This window comes from Tiliqua scincoides, chromosome 9 (assembly GCF_035046505.1).
Source record: "Tiliqua scincoides isolate rTilSci1 chromosome 9, rTilSci1.hap2, whole genome shotgun sequence".
Taxonomy (NCBI): Eukaryota; Metazoa; Chordata; class Lepidosauria; order Squamata; family Scincidae; genus Tiliqua; species Tiliqua scincoides.
Window position 1 is genome coordinate 12646426 of NC_089829.1, and position 25968 is coordinate 12672393.

At 46.3% G+C, this 25968-nt stretch overlaps 1 protein-coding gene across 1 annotated transcript in view; it reads right to left on the reverse strand.

The window, feature by feature from the left end:
* The window catches only part of MEGF6 (multiple EGF like domains 6), a 194567-nt gene that overhangs the window by 89138 nt on the left and 79461 nt on the right, over positions 1 to 25968 (reverse strand). The window contains exon 5 of the mRNA XM_066637137.1: positions 24456 to 24578. Coding sequence (XP_066493234.1) covers positions 24456 to 24578 — 123 coding nt within the window. The remainder of the gene's footprint in view (positions 1 to 24455; positions 24579 to 25968) is intronic.

Genomic DNA, 25968 nt, shown 5'->3' on the forward strand with positions numbered 1-25968 from the left:
CAAGCTTCTGCAAATGCCTGTGAGCCTTTGAACCCCCACTCGCAAATTTGGGAGTCCTCACAGACATTCACGTGGAATGCTTGCAAAAGGTCAATTCTATTTTGAATCAGACACTGAGCACTTTGGGGGAGCAATTTTTAAGCCTCAGCCCCCCCCCAACTTCTTGAGTCTTCTCTTAGCAACCTGAGTTGGAGATAACCACGTATAGGAATCAATGCGCACACATGCACCTTTCACACACTTCTTGAAAAGGTCCCAGTGATTAGCAATCCGGCTCATTGCTCAGAAGTATGCTGTGTCTGACCACGTACCCCCTTGCTTGCTGGGTGAGGCCCTGCACACAGGAGGGCACATTGCCAAGGCAAATGGTGTCGGTGCCGTGTTCCACATGCTTGACTAGGTGCGTTGCCCACACTGCGCACATTGTGCATGAAGGAATCTTCCAAGCCTTTTAAGGTGCAGCCATCCGTAAGGGCGTAGCTGCTGGCATCCCACCCAAGGTACCTGTTCTTTGGATGTGCGAGCACTTGCACAAGAACAGAGGGCCCTGCTGGGAAAGGGTGCCTTGCAGAAACCTGCCTTTGGAACGAAGACATCGACTGAACGGTGAAAGCACTCAGCTTCGGACTCGCTGCTGAAGCGCAGAAACGCAACGTGCTCCTGGAATGCCTGATGCACAAACAAACAGCCCTTGCAAGCAAGAGCTTGACATGCAAAAGCCCACACACCATTGCGGTAGTTGCTTTTCATTTCCCAAGTCAAACAAACACCACCCCAGCCCCATTCTTGCTTCCTTACTCAACTCCTTCCCCTCAAGCTGCACTGATTGAATGGATCCAAAGGGATGCTCAGAGTAGTTTCATTGAAGCAATCAGAGAGTTCCACTCTTGTGTCTTCGTTCAAGCGGCATGGACTGTGGCAAAAGGTATGCTCCTTTTGGGGGACAAAAGGTATATGAGGGCTCCCCATGCTTTGGGAAGAACACACCAACTACCAGCCTTGTGGTCCCCAAGAAACAGGCAGCAGACAAAACACAGTTCATCTTTCAGCAGTGCCGGGGATTACTGGATGCTCACTTGTTGGCTGCCCGATGCCCATTTACCTTTCCTGGCTGGGCACCATCAAAGGATCCAGCTAGAAAAGCTAAGGATGCAGAGCTAGCTGCCCAAGCTGACCAAAATTCCCTTTGGTTGCCACCACTTTTGTTACGGATAGCAGAATAAAGGAGGGCTCTGTTCCCTGCCACTGCCTGCCCTGTCTCCTTATAAGCCTCCCTATTGAGTTCTGGGTGGCTTATTAGAGGATGGTGCTAGGCTGACCAAACACCTCTTTTGCATGCAGAAGATCCCAAGTTCCATACCTGGCAACATCTCCGGGCAGCACTCGCAAAGTCTCCTGTCCAAAATCCAGGAGAGCTGCTGCCAGCCAGGGCTGACAACATTAGCTAGAGGGACCAAGGGTATGACTCAGTCTGGCAGCTTCAGTCCTATGTGAGAAAGGCCACAACTATGGCAGAGGCTGTAAGCTCAATGGCTGAGCATTTGATGCTGTTTTTCACCCTGATCTTTCAATTTTTTCTGTTTGTCAACTTTCTGGGTGACGGATTCATCATGACGTATTTCTTATTGCATCTGTTAATGACACTGCAATACAGTCAGTTCTCATTATCTGCTAGGGTTAGGTTCCTCAAAAACCAAGTGCATTCCAAATTAACGGATACCAAATCATTGAGCCCATGGGGGAAATGAGGTTAGGTTCCAGGGGACCTTCTTCACTATAGACTCTATGAACCTGAATCATATCTTGAGGTCTATGGGGCTGGGCGATAGCAAGGGATCATCAACCCCTCCAACATCTGATGTTTCTTCCTCTGTGCTGGATACCCCTTGATGTGTCAAAGGTTGTAATGATGGTGATCATGATTTATCTGTGTTGGCTATCCCTCAACTCATTGAAGGTTGCTGGCCCAACAACGAGACCTTAGAGTTCAGCAGTGGGGAGGGGGACCTACCGGTATTCTCTTCCTCCACCTGTCTCTTGGCTCTTCCTTTGGCTTGCCCCAGCCCCATAGCAGCCCTCAGATAGCCTCCCAGTGATCTCCCATCATCAGCCTCTCATCATTGCCAGGGTTAGGAAGGTTCAGTTGGAGTCCCCAAGATAGTGCCCAAGATAATGGGGCAAGTCTGGAAGCAAGATGCAAATGTGTGCAACAATTCTCTATGGGCCAATACCAATGGCTATTTATTGTGGCAGATAAGTGAATTTGCAGATAAGTGAATTTGCATATAAAGAGAACTGACTACTTTTATTTGGGCCTTTTATACCTCACCTTTCTCCCCAATAGGAGTCTCTTTTGCCATTTAAAATCAACAAAGAATGGCTCTTTATAGCTTGCTGACTTTTTCCCTCCCACCCCAAAATCTCAACTGTTCAAGTCCTTACTAAAATTTGAAATGGCACCCCTGCTCTCCCTAGGAAAAAAAAAGGGGGGGGGTTGGAATTTGGTTCTGCATTTCTTGCTCTCACCACAAGTTATTTGCTCAGGAGTCAAAGCCAGGCCCAGAAAGCCAGAAGCAAGGCCAACTGCACTTTTCAGTGTGTTCTCCAATGAAGAATTAAATGCAAATGTGGTTCCACTGAGGCACACACCACCCCATTAATCAATCACAGAAGGCCCATTTTGTATCAAAGAGGGAGCGAGGCACACGCCATGGAGGCACAGGAGAGGCCCCAGCACTCTTTTATTAGTGCACCTTGTTGAAAGACAGGATGATCCACTGCGCTCGCCCCCTGAATCCATCCCCTTGTTAGAAAGCCACAATTGCTTTTCACTCATTTCAGTCCTGGTGACAGGAAGAACAATTACAGGAATGATAAGGATCAACACCAGCCTTCATTTCCTTAACCTGGATGCATGTCTGCCCAAAAAAGGGGACGGACGGACACAGCAGCTCTTAGAAAGCCAATCATTGATTTGCAGGGCTCCTCCGTGGAACATCATCACCTGAGTGTGTGCTCCCTTGGGCATCTTGTGTGCTCCCTGGGGCATTTGGTGGGCCACTGTGAGATACAAGAAGCTGGACTTGATGGACCTTTGGCCTGATCCAGCGGGGCTCTTATGTTCTTATGAGTCCCCACTTTTCACTAAAGCATGAATGGACTGAGTCACAGGATGGAGCCAACAAAGATCATTCTTGCTTTGCAGAAAAGGAAATCTGTGGACAGCATAGACTGTCAAGCAGAATGTGACTGCTTGGTTTCCCTCCTCAGAGGGAATGACTTTTGGCTTCCAGAAGAGCTCATCTACAACCAATGTGGCTCCAGGGACCTTAAAGATCTCCAATATTTATCGTTGTGTTTTTCAGATTGTAAAGCCCCTTGAGCATCCTGTAACATGGACAGAACCATGGGACGTACATTTGTAAAAATAAATAAAACATTTGGCCCCCAGGAGGAAGGAAGCACACCATCCACAGGAATCTGGCCCAAGTCTGGCCTCAGAATGAGGCAACCTGAGGTGGTTGCAGTAGGCTGCAGTGGGTGACATGGAAGTCCCCACCTCCCATAAGAAGAGCCTCGCTGGATCAGGCCAAGGGTCCATCTAGTTCAGCTTCCTGTATCTCAGAGTCGCCCACCAGATGCCTCTGGAAGCAAACAAGGCATCAAGAGACCTCCATCCTGTTGCCACTCCCCTGCACCTGCCATTCAGAGACAGGCTGCCTCTAAAAACTAGGGGCTGCATACAGTCATCATAGCCTGTCATCTATGATGGACTTTTCCTCCACCAGTCAAAGCCCCTTTTCAAGGCATCGAGGTCTTCAGGTGCCATCACCACATCCTGTGGCAACGCATTCCACAGATTAATTACACACTGGATACAGAAATATGTCCTTTCGTCTGTTCCGACTCCTTCTGCCAATCAATTTTAATAATTGTCTCCTGGCTCTGGTGTTGCACAAGAGGGAAAAGAACTCCCCTGTATCCACCCCTTGCATAATTTTATGTGTCTCAATCACATCCCCCCCCCCTCAGGTGCCTCCTTTCTAGACTAAACGGCTCCAACTGTGGGAGCCTCTATTTCCATCTCTGCCTCTATCACTGTCTTGCTCACATGTGAAAGAGAAGAAGGATGAAGTCAAGAAAAGGAGAATGGTGTGGAGACAGTCTGCCCCATCAGTCGTCTCTCTTCTACCCCATCCTTCTCCTCCCAAGCGGGGTGGGGAGGGTAGCATTTGGCACTCCCCTAGGTGTGGGGCCCAATTGGGAGCAATTGGTCCAACTGGCTTAAAGCCAGCCCTGTATTCAGTATTGGCCCCGCTTCCTCACTGCATGCAATTTTATATCAAAATGTGCTTAAACCCATTTGCTCCATGAACTCACATGCATTTTTAAGTGCACATTTTGATTGCTTTCCATTTTACCATAGAGATATAAAGTCTTTAATAAATTTTATTCATATCTCTAAGATTTTGCAGACCTTGGCTGTGAACCTGGAGCCCAACCAAAAAGTGTTTCCAGTTGGGCCCCGCAGCTCATAAGGCTAGCACTGACTGAATCCAACTGCCTGGGAGGAACCGAGTAGCCATTCCTGATCTTACAGTGAAGATCAATGCATCCGTGCTCCAAATGTCAGGTTTACAAAGCAATCTGTTGCTTGAAGCACAGAGGGCTTTTAAGGTTGGTCATTTGTTGAACCCACAGCTATCTAGTATGCATTTGGCCAGAAGACTAAAAACGTACTTCAAGGGGTAGAGGAGGTTGCTGAGTAATGACCAGGAATCTTGTGCATGTGTTTCTTTTTCTAGAAGCAAAACTCATAAAATATTAGTTTTTCTGGAACCTTTCATAACATTGTGTTATGGAGGGAGAGAGCAGCATCTCTCTCAGGATTGTAGACATTTTGTGGTATTATTTGGCTGCGCTACAATTCCAAATTAAAACGCGTGTTTTGGAGTGTAATGAATATCGTGCTGAACTGTACGTGGAAGTGGGGAAGGAACTGCAAGCCAGGAGAGGGAGAAAAGTTTTATTGTACTCAATTCTTTGTTCTGATGTGCACACACACAAAGTCCTTTTTTCATATGCTGCCCTGAACAACTTTGTAACCACTCACAGGCCACAGCTGTTAATCACAACACTAACCGACTACCACACTGTCAGTGCTTTTAATTCAGAACAAACTCTTTAGAAATCAAAGCTCTTCTCTAAGAATCCATAAGAATTTAAGCAGAAAGACGGGAACATGCAAATCAAACACAGCAAACAAAGTTGCTTTTCCACAGAGCAGTTTGCATTGACATCATTTTTTTAAATTTAGAAGCAGTGCATGGGGGAGCCACAAAATGAACTGCAGGAAGATTTTTTTTTTTTCTACTTCTTTAAAGGGACACAAGCTTTTGCAGGAGAAAACTGGGAAGTCGGAAAAGCAGCAGGAACAAAGGGTTACAAGATGAACTGGATCCCTTCCTCATCTTCATGAGGTTTTCTGCAACAGACATTAAATCCTCCCTCAGTCTGGGTGCACGTTATAGAAAGCCCATTTGTAGTGTGATTGTCTGTCAAGTGGTCATGGATGTGCAGAACTACAATCTATAGCCAGACCGCTTGAAGAAATTGCTAAAGTTCATGGAAATTACTCCCAGGTCAGTGTGTCTCGGTTTGCAGCCTGAGAGCCCAATCTGGAGCAAGGCGAGCGGGCTTACCGCTGGCACACACTGTCGCAAAAGTGCCATAAGGCACGTTTGTGGACCCTAGTGCTGGGCAAGCGGTGCCAACTGGCACTGGGCTAGTGCCAGGTGGGGACCCGAGCTCTGTCGTTCATACAGACCACCAAGCAGCGGAGAGATAAGTGGAGGCGTGGGGGGAGGTGTGGAGGAGGCATTCTCGGGAGGGGGGAGGCGGGGGGAGGGCTGGGGAGGGCAAAGAGGAGGTGTGCCTGGGAGGTGGGGAGGAGAGGAGGTACGCCAGGTGAAGGGAGCGGGGAGGGAGGGAGGCGGGGAGGAAGCAAAGCTTCACCGGATCCAAAGCCTCTACATCAGACTCACTGTCCAACACGGAGGCACCTGATTCACCATCAACCTTTGATGTGATGTTAAGGAGTTAAGTACACTCCTTAAGGCCACTCCGTTTACCCAGGGGAAGGGGACAAAAGTCCCTTTCTTCTGAGGAGCCGCCGCTGGCAGCCTGAGGTACGCACGATGTTGCAGTAGCCATTTTCGGTGCTATTGCAGCTCCGCACCCCAGGCAGATCAGGACTGGGCAGTGAGGTCGCTAAAATTATTTCAGTGCATGTTCTCCTACAGCTTATGAGGAACACAGGAGCCCTGCTGGATCAGTTCCAAGGGTCACCTAGCCCAGCAGTCTGTCTCCCACAGTGGCACACTAGCTGCCTCTGAGAAGGGTACAAGCAGAGCATGAAGATGACCTACCTCTCAAGGGGCTCCTGTGCTGCAACTGACATTTGGGTATTTCACACAAGGATCATGACTAAAAGCCATCAATAGACTGAATTTGCCTAGTCCCCTTTCTAAATCATCTAAGCCAGTGGTTCTCAAACTTTTAGCACCGGGACCCACTTTTTAGAATGAGAATCCATCAGTACCCACCGGAAGTGATGTCATGACCAGAAGTGACATCAACAGGCAGGAAGATTTTTAACCATCTTAGGCTGCAATCCTACCCACACTTACCAAGGAATAAATCCCGTTGACTACCATTGTTAAAAGCATATACATAGTAGCCTGTTAAAAGCACAGATCTGTTAAAAGTACAGTATTATTATTATTATTATTATTATTATTATTATTATTATTATTATTATTATTATTAACAACAGTATTTATATACCGCTTTTCAACTAAAAGTTCACAAAGCGGTTTACGGAGAAAAATCAAATAACTAAATGGCTCCCTGTCCCAAAAGGGCTCACAATCTAAAAAGATGCAAAAGAACACCAGCAGACAGCCACCAGAACAGACACTGCTGGGGTGAGATGGGCCAGTTACTCTCCCCCTGCTAAAAAAGGAGCACCCACTTGAAAAAGTGCCTCTTACCCAATTAGCAGGGGTACAGTACAGTCAGTGTACAGTACTGTAAGTACTGCAACCTGTTAAAAGTACATTTCCCCAAATGCAATCACATACCATGATAGCATCAAGTCTAATAAGTATATTAAAAAAAAGTACTGAAGGGAATGGGGACCCAGCTGAAATGAGCTCGCAACCCACAGTTTGAGAAACACTGATCTAAGCCAACAGTCATGGTGGTTACCAACAGTTACCGCACATGGTGGTAATCTAAGCCAACAGTTACCGCACATGGTGGTACAGAATTCCATAACTCCATAGCCAAATTGCACTGTATGAAGAAGTGATCAAGATATTCATAGTTGCCTTATACTGAAGCAAGGGTCTATCCACTTTACTGTTGCCTCCGTACTGATCGGGGGCAGCAATCCAGGCAAGGGTCTTCTCCCAATGCTACCTGGAGGTGCCACTATTTGAACCTGGGACCTTCTCTGAGCAAAGCGTGTGCATGCAGCCCCTCCCCCAGTCCTTTTCTTTAAAGTTCTTTCTGACTTAAAGGATTTATGCAGCTCTTCACAACTGGAGCAAATTTGCTTTCATGGAAAATAAACCCCATCAAGAATGAAGCTATTCTGGAAATAAATGGAATGTTTCTCATGAAACCATGTTGTGATTGGCCTAGTCAGGCACTTCCCTGTCCCCTAATTTCATTCAGCTGACAGAAGCACTAGGAGTTGGCTCAAATGTGGCAACACAGGATGATCACCAAAAATCACTGCATCTTCGCTTGGCCTTGATTACCTGGACATCAATCACCACTTAGATGCCTGCTGAGGTCTAAAACCTCTTACCAGAACCTGTAATACTTAAGGAATTTCACTGAGGTTCTTCTTCCCTGCCCCCAACTGGTGCATCCATACATTCTTGCAAAGTCTCTTGGAGAGTGAATGATCATCGCAAAAAGTAAATCCACACAAACGCCAATGAAAAGATATAATCCTGCATTTTGTCTGGACTTGAAAATTAGCCATCTGGACCCAGAGGCTGGAGCCACAAGTTGTCGAGTTCATCTAGAGATGATCTCCACAGAGGCTCCCCTGGACATTTTAACACATGCATATTTCACTCTTATTGGCAATGCATCAAGAGGAAGAGCTGACTCTGTAAGAAGCAGCCTTTCAGTCTTACACTGAAGGAAGCCACACAAAACAAAGACTGACTGGCAACCAGAGCCAGGAATCCAATGTGCGTAGGTGTGCTTTGAAACTTTCCGTCATTCTGGACAATGGGAATGGTCTGACAATGCAACTTCCTAAGATCTAAAACTGTGTGTGTGTGTGTGTGTGTGTGTGTGTGTGTGTGTGTGTGTGTGTGTGCGTGCGCCCAAACAAGGTATCTTTTTGTTGAATGCAAAAAGAAAGAAATGAGGATGAGTTTCTCTGCTTTGTCAACATTCTGGCTGCTTGGCGCATATGTATCCCATTTGCAATGCTTTTACAAATGTTGGTGGGCTGGCGCAAAGCCAGCTCACTGCAAAGCTACGACATCTGTCAAGGAAGGCACATGCCCGTTTCTTGTAGATGCCGATCCCATCCCACCTCTGCAGCTGTTTGGGTGGGAAAGCTGGCGCCATTTCTCATTCTCAAGGTTTATCACTCTTCCACCTCTTTGCATATCTAAATTGCTCCAATTAAAATCTATTGGTGAGTGATTGAGATGTGTGTACCACACACTGGAATCCCGGAACCCCACCACGGAGAGGTGAGGCAATGTGTTCGATCATGCCTGTTTTTCTACAATGGTTCCATAGCAAGAGGTTTTCAGAGTGCTGTTTTAGTCTCTCTCCAGAGTTAGCAAAGGGGATTTCATCCCAGGATTTAGACTGGGCTGGAAGAGCAAGGGGAAGTTCTAAAAAAACTGAAAGGAGACTGTCCTTACCTGCAGAGCTTGACCCTCAGCATCAAGCTCTACATTTTGATGGGCTTACACTGATAGGCCTACATTGATCAGTCTGCATTCTTAGTCTTATTCTTAAGAGTTTCCTGATACTACTACAGTTGTCAGCAATGAAGGGGTCAGATGGGCTTCATGGGGTAGAGAGTTCCACCGGAAGGAAGCATGCCAATTGCCTGGTGGGCAGAGGCAGGAAGGATCTGTTCAAATTTCAATCCACAGAATACACAACTAGAGCTGAAGACATGGCACCTGAACTGAAATTCTACACCAAGTCTGCTATCCATCTGGCAAAACTACAAGAGGAATTACCGGCTGTTTGCTTCTGAAGCACTGACCTTCCTTTGCTTCCCATCTATTGAAACATCTAATAAAGGAACTTGTCTTCCTTGAGGTGTGTTCATTGTCTCTGCTAAGAGGACGGAGAGGTTTCAGCCTGTTCAACAGTGTCGTTTCGATTCGAGAGCTTAGCAGTTTGGCTGCCTTTGAATCGTGCCATGCCGTGCTGGCTTTTGGAGGACTTAGATAAACAAAAAGGACAGGAAATTTAACACATACCAGTTGCAAGCTGTGTGCCGCCATGTGTTCCAGACAGATTGCCCACCCCTGCCAAAGAACATGCACCAGGAAAGCATTAACTGATCGTTCAATAAGCAGAGCTCCCCCTCCCCCACCTCCACGTAAAGAACACGTTGGTTTCCTGGGATCCAGTTAATGTCCAAAGGAAGACACCTTGATTTCCAGGATGGAAGAAAGGCAGGATGTAAATGGAACAAAATTAATTATAAATATGGGGCTGGCGCAAAAACTCCTGATGCACAAGGTGGTGCGTCAATTCTTCCAGCTGCCACAGATATTGCCCCTTCTCTCATTCCTTGATTCATAAAGGGAAAGGGGGAACAGGATGGGAGGGAAGTGGTGGGGAGTGGAGGGGAGTGGTGGGCTACAGCATATCTGACACTCTAGCTCACCACTCTCCTTTCCTTTTTGTTTTGGTTGTAACAGACACAACTATCCTTTCGGAAACTAGACCTCTGAATAAAGGATGTTGGGAACAGAACTGAACTAGCCGCAGGTCTGACCGGAGCCTTTGCTTTGAGTGGAAAGTTAGGGGGAATGGCAGATGGATGAGAGGCATCCCACCCTCACATCTGCCCACCCACCGCCACCTGCTGCCCAGCAAGCCATTTCAACAGGCTCTTCGATCCCTCTCATTGACTAGCAGGGGCAGCGGATCTGCCCCAGTTCAGGCCACAGATCTACTCAAGCAGCTTCTGGTTGGGGGCATACTGCAGAGGAGGACTGTTCCATTTTCCTAGGGCCAAACAATATGCAAAGTTGGGTGAGTCATTTCTTGGTGGGTTTCAAGGAAGTGTTTCTTTTACATCAGAAAACAGCCATGAGAGGGGGCTCCACATTGGAACCATGGCCTGGTGGCCTTAGGCAAGCCACTGACTTTCAGCCTCAATCTTCCCCATCTGTAATATGGACATACTACTCCTTACTTATTTATAGGAGTGTTGCAAGAACTGCACCATCGTACTACCTATGAAACACTCTGCCTTCTCAGAAAGCACTACGCAAAGATTAAGCATTATTTTTAACACAAGATGTTTGCTAAGCACCTGTCACTGTCTAAAACAGACAGATGCACAGAGAAAACAATGGTCCATTCTTAAGCCGTTCAACTCTCTTGCATCGGCCAAGGGGATCTGAAAGTGGGTAAATGAGCCAAGGATCAATTCACAGGACACACAGGGAACAAAAGAGTTATGAGAAATTCCCAAATGATTCAGAAACCGGGGGGGGGGGGGGAGGGGGGCTGGAAGCTCTCCTTGTGGCTAAAGATCACCGATGCTCATCTGAAATGGCCTAGCTCTCACCCTGCATCTGTCTACACTGCCTGGAAACAGACACTAGCCTCAGTGGGCAGCCATGGAAAAGATTCCTGGCAGCGATCGTAGGTGAACATCAGAGAGAAAGCTAGTGGAAAGCTTATAAAGGACATCAGCGGACTTGACATTCTAGCCACTTAATGTACTTCAGATTAATTTCCTCCTGAAATTTTTTTTTTAAAGAAAAAAAAAAATTTGGATACATATAAGCTCTGGAATCCATTCCAGTCTTAAAACAACATGCTTCGGAGAGAATGGTCTCTCTCTCTCTCTCTCTCTCTCTCTCTTTCTGTCTCTCAGAAACAATTTTAGTTTCAGAAAAGTTCATAATTTGCATAGATTGGTCAACAAATTGACCAAAGAAGCTGCTACACACCACCGAGTCAAACGTTAGCACTTTTTCCATTTCCACTATGTCTTTTTTGAGATGTGGAGACCAGAACTGGACACAATACTCCAGGTGTGGCCTTACCATCGATTTGCACAACAGCAATATAATATTAGCCGTTTTGTTCTCAATACCTTTTCTAATGCTCCCAAGCATAGAATTGGCCTTCTTTACTGCCGCCGCACATTGGGTTGACACTTTCATTGACCTGTCCACCACTGCCCCAAGATCCCTCTCCTGATCTGTCACAGGCAGCTCCGAACGCATTAGCCTATATGTAAAGTTTTGATTCTTAGCCCCAATGTGCATGACTTTACACTTACTTATATTGAAACGCATCTGTCATTTTGCTGCCCATTCTGTCAGTTTGGAGAGATCCTTCTGGAGTGTTGCAAACAAAGGGGGGTTTGGACACCTAGGGTCTTGGTTTTTTGGACCTTAAAACCCTCAAGGCCCCTTGCCCAGTAGTACTGCCACCACCCTGTACATGCCAGTGCCTCAGTCCAGGGACACTGAGACTGTGTCTCAGTGCCGGTGCTGGGTGCCACAGACATGCTGTAAGGCATGCCCATGACACCTGGGGACTTGAGCACATGAACTTGAGGAACTGTGGTTTGTTCTAATTCTAGTTTGTTAAAATAAACCAGGATCAAAACACAGTTTTATATCTTCTTTTGTTAATACAGGTTGAGACTAATTATTCGAGTGGGTTCCGTTCCAAGCACTCATGCGGATGGCAAAAAAAAAAAAAAAAGAACTATAGCAAATCAATTTAAAAAACAAAGTTTCTTTGGTCTGGTGATTTAAAAACAGCCTTGCTGACCTTTGTGATGTAAGATAAGAGTCATTAAGTCCACAATCCAACAGTCTCTCTCAAAGTGCTTAGAAAGGCTTCACTCTGACCCCTCCCTTCACCAATGCAAAGTATCTTTCTTTCACATGCTCAGGGGGAAGGGAGGGGCCGCTGGAGAGAGAAGGATTGATGGATTGTCAGCCAACTGCCCTCTCTCTCTCTCATTAAGGAGGCTGTTGTTAAAGGACTGTTCATTTTTTTAAACTGATTTTAAAGGGGTGCATTTTCCCCTTCTCCAGGGATCAGCACATTCCTTCTCATTTGCAGGGGCCATTCGTGTTGAGTCAAATCCGTGTATAAAAAATCCGTGTATAAATAGGCTGGACCTGTACACACTTTCCTTGGAGTAAACCCCATTGAATACAATTGTCCTTATTTCCTGCCCAGGATTGTGCTGTTAAACTTCTGGAGCAATAAATGTGTGAGTCCTTCAGTTGCCACAGTTGCTCCTTTTCCACTTTGCTGCTGCAGAGTAACACAAGGATTCTGGCTGCCCCTCTGGAGCTTAGTACTTCAGCGCTTCAAGTTTCTCGGCCCACTTTCCATCTCCTTTTCAGTTCTTAACTGATCTAACAGCGTATTGCATGTAGGGGCTAAACTGGGATGGATTTGGAAAACATGAGTTCCATTTCTGAGTGGATAAGTACAGTGATAAACTGATCTTGTTAAAACATCACATCTGTAGCCTATTCCTTTTAATTAAAAAAAAGGGGGCCCAAAGCAATGCTCAGGAAGGTTCCTTCACCCATCAAAAATACCGGCAGAGCCCAGTTTTATTCACTCAGGGGAGAAGACATAACTCAAAGGACAGACAACTGATTTGCATGCAAAGAGTCACAGGGTTCACCCCATGCATCTCCAGGTAGTGCTAGGGAAGACTCTTTCCTGAATCTGTGTTACCAGTCAGTGCTGACAACACTAAGCTAGGTGGAGCAAGGGTCTGATTCAGCAGAAAGCAGCTGCTGCCAGTCAGTACTGATGATGCCAAGGTTGATGGAGCAAAGGTATGACTCAGTAGAAGGCTACCTATGCCATTCACTGGCTACCTCTCCCTGCCAGTCTGTTGATATGTGCTGAATCTAAGTAAATTGTACCTACTTCAGGCCATTCCAAAGAAGAGAGTTCCAATGTGCAAGTTTCTGAGATTAAAGCGTTCTTTTTGCACAGCTTCCCACCTGAAAAACAAACAGCGCACCCCTGCGTATTCTGGCCCACACAGCCCAGCATCCCACTGCCTTCACTAAGCGGCTGTTTGTTAAAGAGGCACTTCAAATGGGAGGTCCTGCAACCAACGGCATTGAACGTACAACAAAGATCAAGCCCATCAAGTCAGAAACGCCTGGAGTGAGCAAAGCAGCAGCTTTTGAGGCCCACGACTTGCAAACTCAGGACATTCTCAACAAAGTGGCAGATTCCAGCACAGCTCTGGAACCCACCCCCGGCTTCTGAACCACGCTGCCCCACACACAGAGCCTAGAAGTCACTTTGATTCATTTCTGCCTGTCTGAAAGAGTTCACATGGTTTTGTGTCAAGGTCGCCACGTTCTTTGAGAAGGTAAAAGCAGGTACAGGGCCCCTGATCAGATCAGATTCATGGCACAGGACAGCAAGGGAGGGGCTGTTTGTTAACACTTTACCCACACTATTTTTCCCAACTTTCCCCCTCTCAACAAAAAGCACACGTTTCTTTATAGAAAAATATGAAGGTACTAAATGCTGATCCAGACTTGGGGCTGGCTCAAGCTCTCCTGACGCCTGAAGGAGCATGGCAAATGCTGCTCCCCTTACCTGATGATGCACCAGTCTCTGCTGCTCCAATGTTCTAGTTCAACTGTCCCCGCTCCATGTTTTCTCTTTCTCTCTGCCCCCTCTTCTTTTAATCCAGGGAGTGAAAGGGGAAGGAGGTACAGCAGAGGCAAGTAGGCAGACAGAGATGGTCATTCCCCCCCCATCTGCTGCCTGAGGCTACCGCTTCAGTTGGTCTCATGGATGGTCCAGCCATACCCAGGTGCTCTCTCCAAATGTTTAAGTGATGTACTCAAGAATCTGCCATGGCTAGACCAGTCATGGCTAGAAGCTGCACATGCCCAATCTCATCTGATCTCAGAAGCTAAGCAGGGTCAGGCCTGGTTAGTACTTGGATGGGAGACCGCCTGGGAATACCGGGTGCTGTCGGCTTATACCATAGTCTTTCAAGACTGAAGGTTGCCAATCATCAGTCAGTTAACATGGTGAAATGGGAAGTTTCAGCAAGAGGGAGAGGGGGCAGCGCATGACAGAGAGATTTGCTGTCAGTTGTGTTCTGGACAGTGGCTGCCATTTTTCTTCCAGAGCTGTGCTACATCCTAGGCCAGCCCAAGACCTTCTTCTGCTTGCTGTTTTCTCTGGAGGAAAGGTTGAGGGATCTCGGCATGTTTACCCTGAAGAAGAGAAGGCTGAGAGGGGATATGATGACACCCTTCAAATACCAGGGCTGTCATAAGGAAGAAGGAACAAATTTGTTCTCCATTGACTCTTTGAGTAGGACCAGATCCAACAGGTACAAACTGCACCAGAGGAGATTCCAGTTGGACATCAGAAAGAAATTCTTGAACGTAGGGGCAGTTCAGCAGTGGAACAGATCATCAAGGGAGGTGGAGGATTCTCCCTCACTGGAGACCTACAAGTTGAGGCTCGACAGGCAACTGCTAGAGATACTGTAAGAGGATTTCCTGCTAGAGGCAGGGGTTGAACTAGATGGTCTTGTTGGTCCTTTCCAACTCTATGATTCTATGAACACTCACCTCTACACCACTGCTCAAGATGGGCACAAGCTACTTTAGAAAGAGAAACTGGCCTCAGCAAGAGAATGATAACTAGTTTATTGAACATTAAATAATGAATTTTACAGCACATATAGCATGTATGACTTGTGCCTCCTGATTTAGTCCCAACTAAAAGCATCCAAGGAACAGTTTTCCTTACAGAACATTTAATCTCCCCAATCCAGCTGTTGTAAAAAAAAGGGGGGAGTGGGGCAAATGCATGTTTGGGTCAAAGGTACAGGTCAGTTTGCATTTGGACCAGACGTGGGGGTCAGGAATGGGGTGAGCCAAAGCTTCTTGCCAACCATTATTGTGTAACAGCCGCTCACAGCTTGGACCGGCCAAGTGAAAAACGGATGGTTCATTTCCCCCCAACACTAAGAAACCTTTAATCATTCAGCAGGCTAATCCTTGTCCAGGGAATTTGGGGGAAATTAAAAATGGCTTAGCTTGGCTCAGATCTGGGCAGCGCTCTTCATTTCACGCATTGTGATAGTGTCAGGAGCCTGGAAATATACTTATATAAATTCCCCATAAAACACTGATATATACTGTCATGGCAAGCGTACAAACCGTTTGGTTGTCTGAATTCCTGAACATCCAAGCCACAAAGGGAACATCCTACTCACAGGTTGCTCTGAACATACATCCATTAATAGGTGATGCATTTCTCCCACTCATCAAACTCACAAATTTAACACTTAATACATTAACACTAAAACGTTGTGTATGGACAAAAGATGTTTTCTAATACTTGGAACAGTGATTTTCAACAACTGTGCCATGCACACTGGTGTGCTGCAAATGGTCAACAGGTGTGTCACAGGAGTTTGGTTATGTCACAGGGTAACTGGGTATAGCCTTTGGGGATGTGCCCCCCTCCAACTGGCAGCATGGTGTGCAAGGTCAATTGTCAAAAAACTAATGCTGTGCCCTGAAAACTATAGTATCTTGTCAGTGTGCTATGAAATGAAAAAGGTTGAAAATTGCAGACTTAGAAGTTTCCCATACTGCAAAGCCTGGGAAATGGCACAGACTGCTTTGCAGGGGAGTTGTGACTTGGCTTGCCTCTCCTAATCTCTCTGTTTGGCTGCCAAAAGAATTAACTGCTCTTCCAATTCTGGAATGGAGGGATGATGATTGGCAACCTTCAGTCTCGAAAGACTGTATAAGCCTACAACACCTGGTATTCCAAGTCGGTCTCCCATCCAAGTACTAACCAGGCCAGACCCTGCTTAGCTTCTGAGATCAGACAAGATCAGGCATGTGCAGGGTAACAGTACTGACTCTCTTACTCTCTTCCCAGGTGGGGAGTTGGGTGTCATAAGGGATGGGAATGACATGGGCTTTGTTGGGGCACAAATGAGCCGGGGTGATAGATCACATGCCACTTCTTTTATTTGTGCATGCAGTCTGAACAGGAGAGAATGGAGCCCCAATAGTTCTCAAGGCACCCTCCACCCCCGGCTTCTTCCTCTCTCTTGGCTCTCCTTCCCCTGCTCCGCCCCCCCCTCATCTTCTCTCCCTGGGGTCACACCCAGTCCTCCTTTTGCTTTCTACTGGCAGCTCCTGGCCACAGAGGGTGGGCAACGGCTCAGTTACCCTGGGCCACTGCCCAACCACAGCCTGGCAATCTGGACATTTGGGATGCTTCTGACTACAAGGCTTCTTCTAATACATTGGCTGTGCTACTCTGCTGGGTAGCCAGGGCTGGCCCCATCCATAAGGACAACTGAAGTGGTCACCTCAAGCAATAGATTAGTGAGAAGGGCTATCTCTGTCTGTCTACTTGCTGCCACTGCTGCTGCTGCTCCTCTTTCTACTTCCTGGACAGGAAAGGAAGAGAAAATATGGAGGGGAGGAGAGTGCTGGACTGGAACATTGGATAGTGGGAGGAGCAGAGGCTGGTGCACCATTGAGCAAGGTAGGACAACATTTTGTATGCTGCCTCACACATCCTGGGGGCTTTGGGCCAGCCCTGCACTTCAGGCTACAATTGTAAATGCACTTACTAGGAAATAAGTTACATCAAGCACAGTGGGTCATACCCCTGAGTAACCATGCACAGCACTGTGCTGTATGTTAAATAGAAATGCATATATTTGCCAGGATAGACCCCAAAATGGTCTGGGGAACAGTCTTTCACACAGGTCCTACCACCATTTTTCTAAATGCCTCGAGGTGTGATGCCCGGATCAAATCCCTGGCTTCAGAACAGGTCTAGAGTGAGTTGATCTCTTGCCAAAATGAGCCCGGTGGCAAGTGTGCCATTGTGGGGGGGGGGGGGGGGAAGAGGGTGGAAATGCTGCACAAAGGCCTCTTGTCAAATGGATATTTTTCCACAGGCCTAAAACCCTGGCACAAAGTAGTCTTTATTTTGGCACCAGTGGAGACCTGTAACAGACTGGAATCTCAAAGGTGCTAAAGGATTTAAGACTGTTGTGTTTAGGTCTGGATCTGAAAGTGAGAAATGCCTTGGGGGCAACCCTATTTTCCAAATGGGTTTCTTTATTAGGTTCTAGGGTGCTTCCTGGCAACTGTTATTCCATAAGTTTAACCAAGTATTAATGTGGCCATCTAAGTGAAGGAAACGCAAGATTTCAGCATCAAAAATTCCAAATAGACAGACACCCAAGGTTGTGCCTAGTGGACATTTCAAAGTGGAAATCATCCCTAAAACCAGGGGTCTCTAAACCCCGACCTGCAGACCACATCTGGCCCTCTGGAAGATTTTATCCGGCCCTTAGAGCTAAAAAATAGCTCAAAAGACGCACTTCCATGTCTCACCGCATGGCTGTATACTGCATTCAGCCCCTAGAGGTACAGAATGTAATGCAACGTAATGGAAGTAAATTATCCCATTACATTCAACACCTCTAGGGGCTGAATGAGGTATATACCCGGTATATTCCTCATTTAGCCACTAGGTGAATATAATGCAATGGAAATAAATTATCCCATTACACCGCATTACGTTCAGCACTTCTAGCGGCTAAATGACATATACTATATACAGATGCTGCGAGACCTGAAATATAAATAAAACTTTAAGATGATGTCTACGTTAGACTTATACAGAGTACAAACTGAGACAAAAAAGGTTTGTAATTTGTGTCATAGTTTGCTTGATGCTTTTTCAAAATACATCCTTACTTTTCCTGTGCAAATCAATTTTGCTCTCTCCTTCCCCAATCTTTTTTTTTCCAAAATCTATCCCAACCCTTCCTGTGCAAGTCAATTTTGCCCTCTGCTCACTTCCTCCTTTCACTCCCACCCACTTATTGTATTCAATCAAACTCTTAGTACATCAGTTATCCATATATTTATTTTGTGGCCCTCAACACAATGTCAGATACATGATGCAGCCCTCATGCCAAAAAGTTTGGTGACTCCTGCCTTAAACAACGCTGATTTGCTGAGAATGCCCCGGTGTTTACTTGAATTCTATAGCAAGAAACTACTTCTGGCTGATTCCATTTGCGGTGCCAATTTTTAACTGACTATTATACATGCCCTGAGTATTCTATGCACATGTCCTTCCCACTAGTCATTTCATATTTAAGATTTGTACTCATATGTTCCTCAGTCACAGCTGTAATGCATCATGGAGTTTTCAGTCTATGGTTGCAGCAAACTGCTAATCAATCTCACCCAAGACTACAGCATTGAAAACAGCTCACTGTGCAGTCACTGTAGATGAGAAAATCTATAATCTTGAGGGCAACTAGGAATGAAATATCCAGAGGCCCATCTAACATTAATACAAGCAGTATGGTAGAGAAGATCAGCTGAAACGTTTCAGGCCAGATAGAGATGTTTCATAGAAATATGGAGCTCTGATCAACCGAACTGGGGGAGACCAGAAAGTCTGCCTGACATTAAAGTATCACATTTTCCAATTTTTAAAGTAACTTAATTTTATTTTATTTAAAGTAACTAAAGTAAAGGGTCATTCTCTGGGAGCATTATCTCAGAGGTGCAAAAGAGAGCGACTAAGATGATTACAGGGCTGGGGCACCTTCCTTATGAGGAAAGGCTACGGCGTTTGGGCCTCTTCAGCCTAGAAAAGACACGCCTGAGGGGGGACATGATTGAGACATACAAAATTATGCAGGGGATGGACAGAGTGGATAGGGAGATGCTCTTTACACTCTCACATAACACCAGAACCAGGGGACATCCACTCAAATTGAGTGTTGGGAGAGTTAGGACAGACAAAAGAAAATATTTCTTTACTCAGCGTGTGGTTGGTCTGTGGAACTCCTTGCCACAGGATGTGGTGACGACATAAGAACATAAGAACATAAGAACAGCCCCACTGGATCAGGCCATAGGCCCATCTAGTCCAGCTTCCTGTATCTCACAGCGGCCCACCAAATGCCCCAGGGAGCACACCAGATAACAAGAGACCTCATCCTGGTGCTCTCCCCTACATCTGGCATTCTGACTTAACCCATTCCTAAAATCAGGAGGTTGCGCATACACATCATGGCTTGTACCCCATAATGGATTTTTCCTCCAGAAACTCGTCCAATCCACTTTTAAAGGCGTCTAGGCTAGACGCCAGCACCACATCCTGTGGCAAGGAGTTCCACAGACCGACCACGCGCTGAGTAAAGAAATATTTTCTTTTGTCTGTCCTAACCCGCCCAACACTCAATTTTAGTGGATGTCCCCTGGTTCTGGTATTATGTGAGAGTGTAAAGAGCATCTCCCTATCCACTCTGTCCATCCCCTGCATAATTTTGTATGTCTCAATCATGTCCCCCCTCAAGCGTCTCTTTTCTAGGCTGAAGAGGCCCAAACGCCGTAGCCTTTCCTCATAAGGAAGGTGCCCCAGCCCCGTAATCAGCTTAGTCGCTCTCTTTTGCACCTTTTCCATTTCCACTATGTCTTTTTTGAGATGCGGCGACCAGAACTGGACACAATACTCCAGGTGTGGCCTTACCATCGATTTGTACAACGGCATTATAATACTAGCCGTTTTGTTCTCAATACCCTTCCTAATGATCCCAAGCATAGAATTGGCCTTCTTCACTGCCGCCGCACATTGGGTCGACACTTTCATCGACCTGTCCACCACCACCCCAAGATCTCTCTCCTGATCTGTCACAGACAGCTCAGAACCCATCAGCCTATATCTAAAGTTTTGATTTTTTGCCCCAATGTGCATGACTTTACACTTACTGACATTGAAGCGCATCTGCCATTTTGCTGCCCATTCTGCCAGTCTGGAGAGATCCTTCTGGAGCTCCTCACAATCACTTCTGGTCTTTACCACTCGGAAAAGTTTGGTGTCGTCTGCAAACTTAGCCACTTCACTGCTCAACCCTGTCTCCAGGTCATTTATGAAGAGGTTGAAAAGCACCGGTCCCAGGACAGATCCTTGGGGCACACCGCTTTTCACCTCTCTCCATTGTGAAAATTGCCCATTGACACCCACTCTCTGCTTCCTGGCCTCCAACCAGTTCTCAATCCACGAGAGGACCTGTCCTCTAATTCCCTGACTGTGGAGTTTTTTCAGTAGCCTTTGGTGAGGGACCGTGTCAAACGCCTTCTGAAAGTCCAGATATATAATGTCCACGGGTTCTCCCGCATCCACATGCCTGTTGACTTTTTCAAAGAATTCTATAAGGTTTGTGAGGCAAGACTTACCCTTACAGAAGCCATGCTGACTCTCCCTCAGCAAGGCCTGTTCATCTATGTGTTTTGAGATCCTATCTTTGATGAGGCATTCCACCATCTTACCCGGTATGGATGTTAGGCTGACCGGCCTATAGTTTCCCGGGTCCCCCCTCTTTCCCTTTTTAAAAATAGGCGTGACATTTGCTATCCTCCAATCTTCTGGCACCATGGCCGTTTTGAGGGACAAGTTGCATACCTTAGTCAAGAGATCTGCAACTTCATTCTTCAATTCCTTAATAACCCTTGGGTGTATGCCATCAGGGCCCGGTGACTTATTGATCTTTAATTTATCAATGAGGTCTGAAACATCTTCTCTTTTAACCTCTATCTGACTTAACTCCTCGGTCAGGAGGGGCCGTTCGGGCAGCGGTATCTGCCCGAGGTCTTCTGCCGTGAAGACAGATGCAAAGAACTCATTTAATTTCTCTGCCATCTCTAAGTCTCCTTTTATCTCCCCTTTCCCTCCCTCACCATCCAGAGGGCCAACCGCTTCTCTGGCGGGTTTCCTGCTTCTAACATATTTGAAGAAGCTTTTATTATTCCCCTTAATGTTGCTGGCCATGCGTTCCTCATAGTCTCGCTTGGCCTCCCCTATCACCTTCTTACATTTCTTTTGCCACAGTTTATGTTCCTTTTTATTCTCTTCATTAGGGCAAGACTTCCATTTACGGAAGGAAGCTTCCTTGCCCTTCACAGCCTCTCTAACTTGGCTGGTTAGCCATGCGGGCACCCTCCTGGATTTAGTGGAACCCTTCTTTCTTTGCGGTATACACCTCTGCTGGGCCTCTATTACTGTTGTTTTAAGCAGCCTCCATGCACTCTGGAGAGACTGGACCCTTTTTACCCTCCCTTTCAACCTCCTTCTAACCAGCCTCCTCATTTGAGGGAAGTCCGCCCGTCGGAAGTCAAGGGTTTTTGTGAGAGATTTGCCTGGTATTCTTCCCCCAACGTGCACGTCAAAACGGATCGCAGCATGATCACTGTTCCCCAATGGCTCAGTAACGTTTACATCTCTAACCAGGTCCTGCGTACCGCACAAAATTAAATCCAGAGTCACCTGTCCTCTGGTGGGCTCCGTGACTAGCTGATCCAAGCCACAGTCATTTAGCACGTCAAGAAATCCGGTTTCCTTATCGTGACCAGACATCTGGCCTGGATGCCTTTAAAAGGGGATTGGACAAGTTTCTGGAGGAGAAATCCATTACGTGTTACAAGCCATGATGTGTATGCACAACCTCCTGATTTTAGAAATGGGCTATGTCAGATGCAAGGGAGGGCACCAGGATGCAAGTCTCTTGTTATCAGGTGTGCTCCCTGGGGCATTTGGTGGGCTGCTGTGAGATACAGGAAGCTGGACTAGATGGGCCTATGGCCTGATCCAGTGGGGCTGTTCTTATATCAGTCACTTACAAGTCAACAGATTTGAAACGTGTTGGGCTAATCATCCCCCCCCCTTCCAGGAATTCACGTGCCTTCGAACCAACTTACATTTACATGGCAATGTCAACATTGACAATGGCTTCGTAGCCATGGAACCGATCTGTCAAACACTCCCAACACATCTCCAGACTGTGATTCACCATGTTTGGCAAAAGACATTTTCATGGTGGGCGGGCTTTCCCCAACTGTGGTTGATGAGTTGCAATCTCAAGACACTGCTGGAAATTCTCCAGATGGGTTTGATGGGCTTCTACTGAAAGGCCAGCTCATCCCAGATACCACATAAAACATGGGCCTGCGAGGAATGGCTTGGGTGAGTAATTGCCTCCAACAATGGCCCAGATCACTGTGATGCAGCTATTACTGCAACCCCCACTATGCTGTTATGCGAGGTATGCAAAGAAGAGAACTTTGTGTGCAAAGAGATCTTCATTGCACCAGAATCTAACATTATGGGCTCAAATGCAATGGAATGCTGGGCTCAAATGCAATGGAAAACCATGATTCTGTCCACACCCCTGTCCTCTTTCATAAGGAGAAGGAAAATGAACACTTCTTTCGGTTCCCCCCCCCTTGTGCCTTCCATGACAAGGAACGAAGAGATGTTCAAAGGAACTAGGGACAGGTTGTCTTTAGATTAAAATTTAATTCTCAGCAACTATGCCGACTTTATACTGCAAATAAAAGCTGGTGGAGACGACTCTGCCTCCTATTGAGTCAGACTAGCTCAGAATCATCAACACAGACCAACTGCAAAACAGGGGTCTTTCCCAATCCTACCTGGAGCTGCTGCTAGGAGCACAATGTTGCGAAAATATTGCTCCCTGCATCCCTCATTGTAAGGCAAAAATGGGGCAGTAGGACCTCTCTTTCGCTGATTTTTTTTATACTCCATGGCTAGTCACCTTAAATCATGGAAGACGGTGGAAATAAATATTTTTAAAATACACGCATGAATAAATCCCAGCTCAGGATTAATTAAAACCAGTTTCTTTAAGCCACATGTTGGAGCCACATCTTTGGAGCGTGACTCCCCCTCCCGATCCCCCTATTCCTCAAAGAGGCAGCACAAACTTAAATCCAGCTTAAACTTTTCCAAAAACACACACACAAGCGAGTTTCCAAAACATTGTCAGGGCAGCATGGGGGGGCATGGGGGGGTTAAACCTCTTTGAAAACACAGGCTCCATTGCCTTCTGTTCTCCCAGGCGACACACCGCAGAAAATGGGCACTTGGGGAACGGTTACATTCCCGGCAAGGGAGATGTGCCAGAGACTGGGTCTCAGAAGGAAAGGAGGTTATGTTAGACGTGTGATAATCACACCTTACTCTGCTTAGAGAGAGGGAGGGGAAAACCAGACCAGACACATGATCCCCAGGGCACTGTACTTCCTTGGAAATTGATTGAAACCTCCTCCATAAAGAGAGAAACATGGACAAAGTAGACATGATGAAGGGAAAAAAACCATAACAGTTGTTTGCATCTCTGCCCTATTCAAGGGTCAAGCAAGAGTTAAATGTATCCCTTGTGGAGTGCTGAGAGGGGGAGCTGCGCAGGGCTTTATAGTTAAAGCTACGCGGCCATGCTGCTTACGGGGAAGTGAGCATTTAACATTGACAAATGTACTTGAGTCAAGTCAGAATAAATATAACCTTTTAAGGACCCAATCCTATCCAACTTTCCAGCGCTGATGCAACTGTGCCAATTAGGCACACACTGCATCCTGCATTTAGGGGGTGGGGGATAGTCATGGATGCCTCTTCAAGGTATGTTCGCTCCCTTTCCTTGGGGCTGCATTGAGGCTACATCAGCACTGGCAAGTTGGATAGGATTAAGCCCATAGAGAGTCTTTTTTCCTACCTTCTTATCTTGCAACAGATTGTGTAAAGCAGTTTTGCTCAAACTGTGGGTTGCGAGTCAATTTCAGGTGGGTCCCCATTCATTTCAATATTTTATTTTTAATTTATTAAACTTGATACTTCTATGGTATGTGACTGCAGCTGGGGAAATGTTACAGACCTGTACTTTTAACAGGCTACTATGTATATGCTTTTAACAGTGATAGATAATGGGGCTTACTCCTGGATAAGTGTGGGTAGAATTGCAGCCTAGAATTGTTAAAAAATTTTCCTGCTTGATGATGTCACTTCCGGTCATGACATCACTTCCAGTGGGTCCCAACAGATTCTCATTCTAAAAAGTGGGTCCCAGTGCTAAAACTTTGAGAACCACTGGTGCAAAGCTTTCATAGAGGCCCAACATAATGCAAAGCCCTAAACTGTAGCTTATTCAGGTTGCATATAAATGTGGCCCTGCCTTCCCAAGCCATCCAACAAAGGTAGAACCAACAATAACCAAAGACACACACCAAAAGTGACCCACCGTAACCAGCCTGTAAGATTGCCAGTACCTTCGCAGGTCTTTCCATCCTCCTTCAGCTTTGATCCTTCAGGACACTTGCAGTAGAAGCTCCCGATGGTGTTGCAGCACTGAGACTCACAGCCTGCGTTTCCAGCATCACATTCATTCACATCTAGAGATGAAAAAGGAAAAACAAAATAGTTAACTCTATGGCTGAGCCAACATTCATTCAAATGCTAGATCAACATTTGAGATATTGTGAAACACAACTCCAAGTCAAAATGAGACTGAAATATTAAACGGCACCCCAAAAATGTGACTCTCTCATGCATCCTCTCTATAATCCTTACAAATAGCCCTGTAAGGTGGGCCAGTGTTATTGTGCTCCTATTAAAGATGGGGAAAATGAGGTTGACAAAGGAGCTTGCCTAAGGACGCCTTTTGCAGCCCAGGATGTCTTGATTCATAGCTCAGATTCATAGCTCAGGTGCTTGTTACCCTACCTTCCATACTATTAGGAAAAAAAGGAAACAAAGGAAAGTTATTAATTCATTGTCACAATAGATATGCCATGCTTTGCCCAGTATTCTTCCCCCAACGTGCATGTCGAAACGGATCACAGCATGATCACTGTTCCCCAATGGCTCCGTAACATTGACATCTCTAACCAGGTCCTGAGTACCGCATAATATTAAATCCAGAGTCACCTGTCCTCTGGTGGGCTCCATGACTAGCTGCTCTAAGGCACAGTCATTTATCATGTCAAGGAATCCGGTCTCCTTTCCGTGACCAGAACACAAATTGACCCAGTCTATATGAGGATAATTGAAGTCCCCCATGATTGCAACCCTGTCCCTCCCTTGTCACCTCCCTGATCTGTTTCCTCATTTCAAGGTCCCCTTCCAGTTTCTGGTCTGGAGGACGATAGCACGCCCCCAGTATTACATCGCTGCACAAGCCTGGTAATTTAACCCACAGAGATTCTATGGTGGAGTCGGACCCACCTTCAATCTCTACTTTGCTGGATTCTATCCCTTCCTTAATGTAAATGGCCACCCCACCTCCAACACACCCCTCCCTATCCCTCCTGTAGAGTTTATAGCCCGGGATTGCAGTATCCCACTGATTCTCCACATTCCACCAGGTTTCCGTTATGCCCACTATGTCAATATTTTCCCTTGTCACCAGACATTCCAGTTCTCCCATCTTTGCTCAGAGACTTCGGGCATTAGCATAAAAGTGTTTGTACATGGAATGCCCCAGGATGGGCTGCTTATTTGCTCCTTTGTCTCCGCATCCTCTCACTGTGCCAAACCGTCTATCACATCCCATCATGCTACCATTCCCAATTTCTTCTCCTACTCTGCCTTTACCTTGTTGTTCTCTAACCTTCCCATCCTCGTCCCATAGGGATGAGGAGTTCCGAACCAGATGCCCCTTGACTCCTGTCGGCTTTCCCCCAGGGATCAGTTTAAAAGCTGCAGTTTAAAGCAGTTTAAAATCAGTTAAAAATCTTGGAGGCCAGTCAATATTGAGCTGGATAAAGCCACAAACGCAGGTAT